Here is a 12,895-nt window from a genome sequence, read left to right as displayed (position 1 = left end):
ATGGAAATTACTGAGAAATTGAAATGGACTTGTTCCTAGGAGCCTATATTTGAGACCCCAATTAGTACCTGGCTCATAATCCCTGAGAGGAGGGAGTGTCACTCAGGTATGCCTAAGAGGCCCCAGGGAGCTCAGGAACAAGGCCACCCAAGGGGAGGACCAGGCCCCTTACTTCACAACCTCCACAGACACTTGTCAGTCACACCAAAGTGAGAGATTCCCTGGGGTGGACCCAACTGCCACCTGGGAGAGAGAAGGGCTCAGGCAGTCCCAGGAAGGACAGCTCCCTCAGGCTTGTGGGCCCAGCCCTTTGGGGCCTGAAACTGGAAAGCCAGGCTGCGGCCAGAGGGCAAAGGCTTTGCGAGCTGAGAGAAGAGCCCGGATCAGACCCAGAGCTGCAAGGACAGGGAAGGCCACAAGCAGGGGAGGGAGGTCTCCCCCGCTCTTCATCCCCCTCTCCATCCACCCGATGAGCCTGGGCCTGTGGGTGGAGGCCAAGCGCTTTCCCTCCTGCCTCAACTTGGGCTCCCTCCCGCAGGTTTCTGACTTCAAGGCCTTGGTATGTATGAAAGCCTGGCCTCTCCTTCAGCTGGCCTGCCGCCTCTGGCCACCTTTATTCCTACCCTTTCTTAGGTCCTCAGCACATTTTGTCAAGATTAATTTGACACCAAACTGGCATTCTCTGAAGTGCAAGGAAACTTCTAGGCACCAGAAAAGCTCCGTGTGGGGAAGATCACCATGGCCTCCTTGAGGCAGACCTGTGGTAGAAGCCCAGGACCCAGGGCCACCCAGCGGGGGAAGCAGCTCTGTCTTGAGGCTCAGCTGGTGGAAATAACTTGCTCAGGTTTTTTCCTCCCTGCTCCCTCTGCTCTACTCCCTGACTCTGAAAGAAGGTCTCCTCCCCCCAAACTAGGGACAGGGCCCTGTCACTTCCAGAGCTGACTTCTCTGTGTACCTCTGCTATACCTGGAAACTTGACATCTAGAATGAGTGGACAGGTTGGAAGCTGGGCCCTTATCACGTGGTCTATTGTATGCTCTAAGAGCTCTTGAGGGCAAAAGAGTTGGTCTCTGTCACCTTCCTCACTTAAGACAAAACGCCCTATTTTCTGCCCTTAACTCCATATCTGCAATTGATCTGGGAATTGGGCACAAGGTTATGTGGGGTCAGCACAATAAGTGCAATTCCAGATTTAGGAATGACAATAAGTGACTCTATTCTCTCAAAATGCTTCCAGCCCAAAGGCCTGGCCCCTCAACTCTTCCTTCTGTCCTCACTGGGCAGTGCACACCCACCTCTCAGTCGAGAGCATTTTGTCTCAGCCGCTGCTAAGCCTCCCCCACTCACAGCCACCTCACACTCACAAGGATCCTGCCGTGTTGAGGCAATATCACGGAACTCAGGCCTGGTGGCACATCTGTTGCCAGATTTCTTAGCAAAGAAGACAGGTTCTGTTCAGATAGTGATGTGATTTCCCTTGACCCCTCAGCACAGGGCTGGCCCGTTATCATCAACCCACTATGAAAATACATGTAAGGGCTGGGTGGTGGCTCAGTGGTACAGACTTGCCTGGCATGTGTGAGGCCCTGGGTTCAATTCTCAGCACCACATGTAAATTAATAAAATAAAGGTCCATCAACAACTAAAAAGTATATTTAAAACACACACACACACACACGTATGTACTCTGTGTCATGGGCAAATCCTGACCTGAGTCCTGATGGAATCTGAAAGCATCCTCAGCAAAGAGCTCTGGGCATCATGATGATCAGCTTTTAGTCTTCACTTAATGCCATCTTTTCCATCCCCCCCCCCCGTTTTTGTTTTTTTTTTTGTGGTGTGGTGCTGGGGATTGAACCCAGGGCCTTGTGCATGTGAGGAAGCACTCTACCAACTGAGCTATGTCCCAGCCCTCCACCCCTCTTTTTTAATTTGCAGAATTGAAAATTGAACCCAGGACCTCACCCATGCTAGGCAAGTACTCTACCACTGAGCTACATCCCCAGCCCATAGGCATCATTTTATCAAATCTATAAAACAGTATGTAGAGAATGCATCAAAGAATCATCTAAGAAATCTTCCCAGTTAGCAGTCAACAAACATTCTCAACTATTCTGGAGGCCTGATCAGAAGCTTAGATCATGGCTATTTCCCAATACAGATGCAAGGAGGAGTGACAGGAGTTCAAACCACTTAACATAGTTGTCGAAGTACTGATGGGTTTGTAGACCTCAATGACTGCCAAAGTCATGTCTGATCAATTTAATTCCATAATATTTACTGAGTACTTCCTGTTCTGGGAACACCAGCAGCAGATAGTCATATGGCTCAGGGCAGTACAGAGGCAAAATCTGTCACTAGGTCCCCTGGGCCTGCCTGAGAAGCACTAGTACTTGAAATATGGAAGTACCATATTTCAAGTTTTCTTGATTTTGGCTGTGGGAATTTATGACCAAATCTGACATCTAGAGAGCAGTGATTAGGTGTCCAGAACACCCTATTCATGCCTTGATCCTCGCCTTACCCAATGGTTCACATCCTGTTTCTCCATTATTTCAACACCCCAAAGCCAGTTCAGGCCAGTGGAGGGAGACAACAGCCAGAAAGTGCTGGAATGTGGCCAGAGCAGAGGCAGTGCTCAGCACACTTGCTCCTGGGTTCATCCCACAAGCATTTGTTAAATGCCTGCTATGAGTGAGTTAAGGTGGTGGATACAAAGGTAAACACCACAGGGGGTCCCCACCCTCTGGGTTCCTGGGAGAACACAGGAGCTGTCAGGGTGCTCCCATAACAGTCATGGGCAATGGGCTAACTGGGCCAAGCCAAGGCCAATAGGTCAAAAGAACAGCATTAGAGCTGGCACAGTGGCACATGCCTATTATTCCAGTTACTCAGGAGGCTGAGGCGGGAGAATCTCAAATTCCAGGCCAACTTGATCAATTTAGCAAAAGCCTGACTGGAAATGAAGAAATAAAGGGCTGGGATGTAGCTCAGCGGCAGAGAGCCCCTGGGTTCAATCCCCCAAACAAAACAAAATTGCATGGTGAGGGGCTGGGGTCGTGGCTCCGTGGTAGAGCCCTTACCCCTAGCCTGCGGGAGGCACTGGGTTCAATCCCCAGCACCACATAAAAAAGTAAAATAAAGTTATTGTGTCCATCTACAACTAAAAAAAAATATTTAAACAGTGTGAGACAAGGTGACAATACACTAGAACAGGGAATTCATGGCTGGAGACCAGCCTGGCATGGAGTGTCTCTTTTGGAACAAAGGAGTTCAGCAAACCATGATTCTGAGTGGGCAGAAGGGCAAACACCAGGCTTTTCAGAAATAGTTATTATGGGGCTAGGGTTGTGGCTCAGCGGTAGAGCGCTCCTCTTGCACGCGCAAGGCCCTGGGTTCAATCCTCAGCACCACATAAAAATAAATAAGTGAAATAAAGGTACTGTGTCCAACTATAACAACAAAAAAATATATTAAAATAAAAAGAAATAGTTATTATGACCCTACACCAAAGTTTCAGGGCCCGACCTGTACACATTGGCTTTAAAATCAGTATTAGAATAGGGACAATCTGGGCTGGGGCTGGGGCTCAGTGGTAGAGCACTTGCCTGGCATGTGTGAAGCACCGGGTTTGATTCTCAGCACCACATATGAATAAATAAAGTCTACTAGCAACTAAGAAAATATTTTTTAAAAAAGGGACAATCTCTCACACTAGACCTTAATTTAAAACAGTGTTAATTCAACACAAAACTTTCTGAATGTATTGTCAGTTACATTTCTTAAAAATTTCACTTGTACACAACGTACCTGGATAACAGTGCCTGATTAGAAAACTGGTTCTCTCCAGCTGAGGTGGCACAAGCCTGTAGTTCCAGCAACTCTAGAGACTGAGGCAGAAGGATCGAAAGTTCACAATCAGCCTCAACAACCTACTTAATAAGACCCTGTCTCACAATAAAAAAGGGCTGGGGATGTGCTCAGTGGTAAAGCACCTCTGGGTTCAATCCCCAGCAATGGGGGAAAAAAAAGAAAAGGAAAGGAAAACTGGCTCTCTCTTTTACTAGCTATGAGATTTGGGGCAAATTCCTGGAATTTCTTCTTGTTTGCAAATCTGTAAATGATGAGACAGTCTCTGGCCTAATGAGGACAGAGGGAGATAGATGCGTAAAGCTCACATGGTCTCAGGTGCAGAATAGAACAAATGCTATGGCATATTAGCTAGGTTATTATGATGCTGAGGATTGAAACTAGGGCCCTTCTCATGCTAAGCACAAGTTCTACCACTGAGCTACACCATTAGGCAGCTAGAGAATTCCTTTTGTTTTTCAATGCTGGGGATCAAATTGAGGGCATTGAGCATGCTCAGCAAGTGTTCTACCACTGAGCTATACCCCAAGCCCTTACAAACTTCTTTTTATCCTTAAGACAATTTCCACAAACTTAATCTGATACTTCACAAGTTACTAAGGCATAGGAAAATTTCTCTCTTCTTTTTTTCTTCCATTTTTTTTCTCTTTTAATACTGGGAATTGAACCTGGGGTGTTCTATCACTGATCAACATCCCCAGCCCTTTTTATTTTTTATTTTGAGACAGGCTCTCACTAGGTGGTTGGCTGGGCTGGTCTTGGGCTTGTGATCCTCCTGCCTCAGCCTCCTGAGTAGCTGGATTCCAGGCGTCCACCACCGTACCTGACTAGGGAAATTTCCTTATGCAACTCTTTCAGGCCACTAAACCAGGAGAGTGGCAGCTGTGGTGACAGCTCTTTGGTCACCATTTCTTAATGGAAGGGACTATTTTTGACCTTCAGTTCTCATCAGTTACAAATGTCAAAGGCAAACCTTTCCCTTGCCTCCTTCTAGATAAGTGTTAGCTGACAGGCTGTGACAGGGCAGCACTGAAAGCTACCTAACCTAAAATATCTCCCTTGGCCTCCCAGGAGGCATTTGGTCTGCATTGTACTCTGAGAACTGGGCAAAGGGGCTTCCCCTCAGAACCCAGAACTATAAATATGCCTCTGGGTTGGGACTGTGTAGCACCAGGAGTCCCTGATAAACCACCCTGCTGGGAGTGGGTCATTAACCCATTTCTTCGCAAGCCTTTTGGGAAAAAGGAAGACCAGAACCCAAGTACCTTTTGAGAGGCACCAATAAAGGCCTGCAGTAAATGTGGCCCGCAGTCCTATTTGTGATGTGCTTCCTGTTTGAAGTTTTGTTGTTGTTTGCTTTTAGTAATTTGTCATATTACTAACCAGAGTATCTTGAAAAATAAAAACCCCGGGAAGCTAGGCATGGTGGTGCACACCCGTAATCCCAATGACTGGGGGGGGGCAGGTGTAGAGGGGGTTGCTGAGGTAGAAGGATGGCAAGTTCCAGGCCGGCCTCAGCAATTTAGCAAGACCCTGTCTCATAATCATAAAAAGATCTGGGAGCGTAGCTCAGTGGTAGAACACCCCTGGGTTCAATCCCGAGTGCCACAAAAACAAAAAAACAAACCCAGTTGAGGCAGTAGGATAGCAAGTTCAAGGTCAGGCTTGGTATTTATCAAGACACTGTCTCAAAAAAATAAAAAAGAAGTGCTAGGGGTATTGCTCTGTTTTGGAGTTTTATTCCTAATACTGCAAAATGAGTAAAATAAAAGCTGTTCTTTTGCTGGGGATCAAACAGAGGAACTTGCTCTGCCACTGAGCTATATCCCCACCCTAAAAGCATTTTATATTTTCACCCATCATATTCTTAGACCTAATATCTGCTTCTGCCGAGCCCAGGATTAACTGACCTCCAAGCCACTTTTATTTTATTTTATTTTTAACCTTTTTTATTATCAGAGATTTAACCCAGGGTTCTTTCCCACTGAGCCACATCCTTTTTAAATTGCTGAGGCTGGCCTGGAGTTTTCAATCTTCTTGCTTCAGCCTCTCAAGTTACTGGGTTACAGGTATGTCCCACCATGCTGGTTCCAAATCACATTTATTTATTTAGTTTTGATACCTGGCATTGAATTCAGGGGAGCTTAATCACTGAGCTGCATCCTTAACCCTTTTATATACATACCTATATATTTAAATTTAGAGACAAGTTCTTACTGGTTACTTAGGGCCTTGGGGGGGGGTGTAGAGGGGGTTGTAGAGGCTGGCTTTAAATTTGCCATCTGGTATTACAGGCAAGCGTGTTCAAGTCACTTACAAATAAGCAGTTACACTGCCTGCAGTGGTACATGGCCTATAAACCCAGCTACTTGGGAGGCTGATGCAGGAGGATTGCAAATTAGAAGCCAGCCTAGGCAATTTAGTGAGCCCCTGATTCAAAATAAAAATAAAAAGGGTGAGGAATGTAGCTCAGTGGCAGAGAGACTGTAGGTTTAATCCCCAGTGCCAAGGAGAAAATAAAATAAAAGCAGCTTTAAAGCACTGAATAGATTTAACAAAACTGGACTCATGAGTAAATGGCAAATAAAAATGTAAAGGTAGGGCTGGGGATGTGGCTCTGCGGTAGAGCAGTCACCTAGCACTTGTGAGGCCCTGGGTTCGATCCTCAGTACCTCATAAAAATAATATGGGCGGTGGCACCTGCCCGTAATCCCATCTGCTCGGGAGGATGGCTAGTGCAAAGCCAGCCTCAGCAATTTAGCGAGGCCCTAAGCAACTCAATGAGACCCTATCTCAAAATAAAAAATAAAAAGGGCTGGAGCTCAGTGATAAAGCACCCCTGGGTTCAATCCTTAGTATCAAAAAACACAAAATTAAAAAAAAAATAGTAACCATTTATCATCTCCACTATGCCCGCCGTTTTACATAAATTACTTATTTTTAACCTGAATACATTGACAATGCATGTGGTTAAAAAATCCAAACGTACAGAGTAAAATGGGAAAGCCTTTTCCAGGGCTCTCCAAACCTGCACCTCTCCCTGCTGTCGCCAACACTTCTGAGCTTGGGTGCATTCTTGCAAATATAAGTGGATCCTATCTTCAAGTCTATCTACGTCAAGTTAGCCCCACTTTAGAGAAAACTGCGGCAGAGAGGTTGTCGTATTCACTAAGATCGCAGGACCGACCCCCGGTTCACGGCGGACGTTCACGGTGGGGTCGGTCCGCCTCGTCATTAGCTCACATTCCTCGCGCTACTGCCTGGGTGCCACGCGGTGTGGATGGAGAAACGAGGCTCGCAGAGGTCCTCAGCACTCGGAACCGCACGGGGGACAGAGCTGGCTGGGCTTGCAGGGGAGGCCGTGGGGAGGACAGGGCTTTGACCCGGGTGGATCTGTGGTCGCGCGGGGCCAACTCGGTCTGAGGCCAGCGTTCCGCTCTGGGGCCAGCGGCTTGCCCAGGCCACCGGCACAGAGGCCCCGGGGCCCTGCGGCCCTCGAGGCCGCCGAGCCTGGGAAGGCACCGTGCTCCCACCACAGTCAGTCCCGGAGGCTGGCGGTGTTGGGGCGCCGAGCTCCAGGCGGTGCGGGGACCTCCAAACCCACGGCGCCTCCCAGTCCGGCCGTCGGGGGCGCCCGGCACTGAGGGCGACCGCCCGCGGCCTCGGCTGGGTGGCCCGGCGGGCGCGGGTCGGGGGTCCCCACCCCCGGGCCGGGGGGCGCGGGCCCCGGCGCGTGGCGGGCGGGGCGCCGTGGGGCGGGGCGCGGGGCGGAGCCTCGGCCGGAGGCGGCCGTGTCCCCAGACCGGCCCGGGGCCGCAGTGGCCGCCGCCGAGCCAGGCTGCTCAGAGCGCCCGGGCGCAGACGGGTCCGCGGGCCGACGGGGCGCGCAGAGCAGGTAGAGCCTCCCCTGTCCCCACCCGTCCCGCGACTAGACCGCCAGCCCGCGCCGCCGCCGCTCCCCGAGCTGAGCGGTCGCGCCCCCACCACGACCCCGGACCATCCTCCAGCCCCTGGGGTTGAATTCCTGGGGAGGGGGTCTGATCCGCCGGTACTCTGGCCCCATCCTCCGGGCGGCCACTGAGCCAAACTTCCTACAAGGCACATAGTAAAGTTGGAAAACATACCCAAGACCTCCCTGCACGCGCTGGCGCCTCTGCCTCCCTCCTCCAGGGGGATGCTTTTCGAGGACATGACCTCCCTCCCCACCCCCAACAGACACTTTCACTCCTGGAATTGAGGGACAGGGTCGCCGACAGGGATGCAGGTGAGTGCCTTTGATACAGCTCAACCTGATGGCGCAGGAGGTTGACCCAAAGGAAAGACACCTGTTGGATAGTCCTCCAGGCCCCAGGAGAGGGCCGGATGAGGAAGAAGGAATTCTGACTCAGGACAGGGACTCTCCATGGCCAGCCCAGAACCACACTATCTAGCCCCCACCCACCAGCAGTGGCCCATTTCCTAGAGTCCCTTGGGTCAACGTTGGAGAAGGGATTAGCTCTGCTCCAGTCGCTCTCCTTGATCTCTACTGTCCAGAGTGGGAGGTGTGGCCAGAAGGAGCCCAGGTTTGTCCTGACCAGGGTCCAGCCTGGCACCAGAGTGACCAGTTCTGACCTCTACTTTCCTCACCTTGGTCAGAGAGAGACACCAGATGAGGGACATGAAAAGGAGTGAAAGTACAAATGTGTGTCTGTTTCCACAGAGCAGAGGGTATCGGCCCCCTGCCCAGCTGTGCAGGGGAGGGTGGGGCGAGACTTTTCCAGAGAGGGAGCCAGGCCTGGCCCCACCCCAGGAGCTCACGTCACCCCCACCCCTCACTTCTCCAGGGAACTGCCAAAGCCAGCTCAGGACAGGATTATGTGTACTGGGTAGACCCGTGAAGAGAAGCAGCAAGAATAGACCCGGGGAGTCGAGGGGAGCCCAGGAGAGGGGAGTGGAGCAGGCAGTGACCATCACCCTGTCTCTGCTTCCCTTCATCCCCAAGTAACATCCAGGCAGAGGGCTGAGAGTTGGGTTGGAATGTGGGTCCTTCTCTGGAACCCTATCTCCCCCTCCCATCAGGGCAGAGTTGCTGACCTCAGTGGCCAGCCCAGCCAGGGGAAAGAGAGGCCACCATCAACCCCCTCTCCAACTCCAAGCAGCTGAGGTGGCCCTGCCCTGTGGCTCGGCCACTTTGATCCCTCCCTCCAACTCTGAGTCCTGGGGTCCAACAGAGAGGCTGGAGCTGAGTGGTGCTACCCCCAAGCGCATTCCTACCCTTCCCTCTGCGTTTTCCTGCCCCTAAGCTGGCTCGGCCTCCTTGGATTCTTCAACGGGTGCCTTTCAGATCCAACAGAAACAGTGCTTTTTTTTCCTGGAAAGCAGAACTAAGACGGGATGGGGATGGGGGTGGGAAGGGTTCATAGTGAGAAGGAAGGGACTGGAGGGCATGGGTGGGTGAGTCAGGCTTTGACCAAGCCCCACTTCCCCAGTTTTCAGAGCTAGACTCCAGAATAGACTTCCCAGCATTCCAGAATGAAAGGGCTGTGCCCTTGCTGCATGGCTGTCCTTCCCAGGTTTCCCCAGCCATTACAGCTGTGCCCCAAGAGAAAAATAACTGCATGAATAAGGCCCCCCAGAGCCCATGCTGAATGGATGCTGGCATGGAGGGGAGTTAAATCACCCTCTTCTCTAGAGATGAAGCCATCAACCCACTTAGTTTATTCCTTGGCCAAAAGCGTCAGAGACAGGCTGGGATGGGCCTGTTCCATCCATAAAGCAGCTTGGCTAAGGGAAGAAAAGGCCGGAGTCAGGTAGGAAACAGAGGGGGTGTCTGACGTCCTGCCCAGCCTGCTGCCCACCTTCCCAGGGAGCCCCGGAGGGCAGGAGCCGGCCAGATAAAACCCTGAGGACGAACAGCTTCTGGGCCTGCGCTGCCCCCCCCACACACACAGCCCCTCCTCCGGACTTAGGGAGGAGCTGAGAAGTCCCTACAGGGCCAAGGGGAGGGGACCAAGCTGAGTTGGGAGGCTGAGGTCAGACCCCCACCCTGTAGCTTCAGCAGATGGAGAAGGCAGCATTCCTTCCTGCTCCCACCCTCAGATCATAAAGGGTTGGACTCGTCCCCCCACCCCTGCTCCCGAGATGTCCTTCTGAGGAGTCACCTCTCTCAGCCCTCCAGCTTGCTGAAGAGGTAACCACCGGCTTCTGTCCCTGCAGAGCGCAGTCTCCACGCCCTGATGCCTGAGTAGGGATCCTGGCCGGTCCCCTCCTCCCTTGCCCAGGGGCAGTGCAGGGCGGAGAGATGGAGAAGTGGGTGGGCAGGTAAGAGGAGGGGCAGCCAGCGAGGAGGGAAGGCTCATCCATGGATGTGGGTGGAAGGGTCACTGGGAGGGTCCAGGAAAGTGAGGAGAAACTTCTGCTTTCTGAGAAGTTGGCAGAAGTGGGAGTCGCTGGGGGGGAGGGGCGGGCGGTGTCGCAACACCTCTGGCTCTGCTGGTGCATCCTGGCCTTTGGTTTGCAGGCCCCGCCTGTGTCTTATGCTGCTTCTGTCCCTCCCTCAGCTCTGCCTGGACCAGGAGGTGAGCCCTGGGCAAGTGGGCGGCCACCAGCCCCTGCCTGGGGTCTTTCTGTCTCCCCTAGCCTCCCAGGCCGCCTCCCCAGGCCAAGTCTCCATTTCCCACACCTTCTGCTGAGCTGTGGTCCCCTTCCCTCATGCTTGGCCCCCTCAACTCCCTTGCTAACTCCCTAATGCTTGACAAGGACACCGAAGGCTGAGGTCGCCTCTGATGTTGACCTTCAGCCAGTAACAACTGGCCAGCTCCAGGCCTGGACTAGGTACCTGGAGGGTCCCCCTCAGGTCACTCTAATTCTGTCTGCCCTTTTTCTCTATGTAGGTGTTGTCTGAACAGTCTCCTCAGACACCCCCAGAGGAGGGCCGGGGCCCTGAGGGTGTCTGGGGATCTTGGGACCAGTGGGCCTCTTGCTCCCAGCCCTGTGGGGTGGGGGTGCAGCGCAGAAGCCGGACATGTCAACTCCGCCCAGGCCTGCCCTTCCCTCCCAGACCCCCAAGACATCCAGAAGCCCTTCGACCCCGGGGTCAAGGCCCTAGACCTCAGACTTCCCGAGAAACCCACTCCCTGTACAGGCCACTGCCTCAGGGAAGGGGTGGCCCCCTTCGAGGAGGTCCTGCTTCCCAACTAGGGAAAGAAGAGACCCAGGAAGCTCAGGGGCCACAGAGGTAAGGCTACGAGGACAGGGGTGGGCCTTGGGTAAAGGGGTTGGGGCTTGGTGTAGAAAAGGGTAGTAAAGGACACTGTGGTCTAGGAAGTTGGTCTTTGGTGCCAAGAAGTAGGCTGGAGAGACAGGTCAGTGATGACCAGAGCTATGACCCCATGTCTGCAACACCTCTTCAGGTCCCGGGTTCGAGACCCCATCAAGCCAGGAATGTTCGGCTATGGAAGAGTGCCCTTTGCCTTGCCACTGCATAGGAGCCGCAGGCACCCCCGGAGGTCGTCCAGATCTGAACTTCCCCAGACCTCTTCTGGAAGGGAAGGACACTTTCCAACCCTGAGTCCCAGAGCAGAGCCATCCTCTGCAAACCACGGCTCCCAGACTCAGCTCCCTCCTCCAGAACCATCTGCCCATATCCCATCCCTCCCAGAAGAACCCCCAAAGTCTGAAGCTGCTCAGAACGAGGTGCCCCCAAGAACCAGTCCTGTCCCCACACAGCCTCACCCCATAGCCCAAGCCTCTAGCACAGGGTCTCCCTCACCTTCCCCTTCCTTGGGAGAAAGTGGCTCTTTCCACATGTCTTCTCAACCAAGAATGCCAAATTCTCAGGGTTGGGCCAGTCCCTGGGTAGCAGGAAGCCGCCTTGACCCTTTCCCTTCTGTCCCTCGGGGACAAGGTCAGCAGAGACAAAGGCACTGGAGACCTGGGGGAAACCCTTATGGGTCCCGCATGGAGCCTGCCCCTCATCCACCAGATGGCTGGTTGCCTCTGCTGAATGCTGGACCCCACTCCAGCTCCCTCTGGAGCCTCTTTGCTCCTAGCAGCCCTGTCCCAAGATGCTCTGGGGAGACTGAGCAGCTGAGAGCCTGCAGCCAAGGGGTGAGTCCTTCCCTGGGCCTTGTCTCCCTAGCCCAGAATTCCAATCTGGTTCCCTAACACTGAGTCTGGGTCCTTGTCTGACCTGGACCTGAGGGAGAAGGGTTCTGGCATCTGATCTCAGGGTGGGGATTAGGTGCTCTTTCATAGACCTGACCCTCCCCAACTCCCCAGGTCCAGCCCTGGCCCACACCCAAGTATCCCTTCCCGGTTCTCTTTTGTGTCCCCCCACCTCAGCCCTGCCCACCTGAGCAGCCAGATCCCCGGGCCCTACAGTGCGCAGCCTTTGACTCCCAGGAATTCATGGGTCAGCTGTACCAGTGGGAGCCCTTCACTGAAGGTGAGGTGCTAGCTGCGGGAGAGCAGGTGAGCGTGATGGAGGGAGGGCCCCGTGCTTCCCCACGCAGGCCTTCTCTTTCTCTTCTGTCATACCTTCTTACTCCCCTGAGCTGGGCCAGAGAGATTTGGGCCAGAGAGATTTAGCCCAGCTCTGGAAAGGGGAGGGGACTTTAGATGTCAGATGGTGACACGTGGTCAGCAAAAGCGTCAGGCTGGGAGAGGGAGCTATCCAGAAGTGTCCTTTGGTTAGCTTCCTCTGGGAACATGTCCATCCTAAGAGGTGGGAAGTTGATGTGACACGGGAGGTCCTGTGCAGACGGCACAGTAGGAGCAGAGGTGCCACGGGTCCTGGTGGTTTCCGTTGCACCAAGACAACCCTTATAAGCTTTGAACTTATGTAATCATAGGTGGTAGAAGTCCCTTAATGGCCAGGGGCAGTGACAAGCACCTGTAGTCCCAGCTACTTGGAAGGCAGAGGCAGGAGGATGACTTAAGCTCAGGACTTTGAGACCATCCTGAACAATAGAGAAACTCCATTTCAAACAAAAAGCAAACCTTGATGGTCTCATGGCCTCTATTGACCTGATCAACGTTTCTTCTT

General features: G+C 52.9%; 1 protein-coding gene and 1 long non-coding RNA gene across 11 annotated transcripts in view; one reads left to right on the top strand and one right to left on the bottom strand.

Annotated features, from left to right (window-relative positions):
• Positions 1-12,895, top strand: part of Adamtsl4 (ADAMTS like 4) — a 29,309-nt gene that overhangs the window by 10,656 nt on the left and 5,758 nt on the right. For 2 of the 8 annotated variants that reach the window (XM_058571995.1, XM_058571996.1), the window contains exons 1-7: positions 7,650-7,765; positions 8,086-8,134; positions 10,066-10,170; positions 10,370-10,427; positions 10,743-11,086; positions 11,262-11,958; positions 12,193-12,295. In XM_058571995.1, the coding sequence (XP_058427978.1) occupies positions 10,151-10,170; positions 10,370-10,427; positions 10,743-11,086; positions 11,262-11,958; positions 12,193-12,295 (1,222 nt within the window). In that variant the 5' untranslated portion in view covers positions 7,650-7,765; positions 8,086-8,134; positions 10,066-10,150. Of the gene's footprint in view, positions 1-7,649; positions 7,766-8,085; positions 8,135-9,819; positions 10,040-10,065; positions 10,171-10,369; positions 10,428-10,742; positions 11,087-11,261; positions 11,959-12,192; positions 12,296-12,895 lie in introns of those variants that run through there. The other 6 variants (XM_046421641.2, XM_046421640.2, XM_046421638.2 and 3 more) reach the window with 5 other exon arrangements.
• Positions 1-12,895, bottom strand: part of LOC124077346 (uncharacterized) — a 31,137-nt gene that overhangs the window by 16,820 nt on the left and 1,422 nt on the right. The gene's annotated exons all lie outside the window — the stretch shown is intronic.

The sequence above is a fragment of the Marmota monax genome, unplaced genomic scaffold (genome assembly GCF_021218885.2).
Source record: "Marmota monax isolate L192 unplaced genomic scaffold, Marmota_monax_Labrador192_F-V1.1 WCK01_AAM20220418_F8-fsc00108, whole genome shotgun sequence".
Classification (NCBI taxonomy): domain Eukaryota; kingdom Metazoa; phylum Chordata; class Mammalia; order Rodentia; family Sciuridae; genus Marmota; species Marmota monax.
Note: the sequence above shows the minus strand (reverse complement) of the source record. Positions and strands in the feature narration are given on the sequence as shown.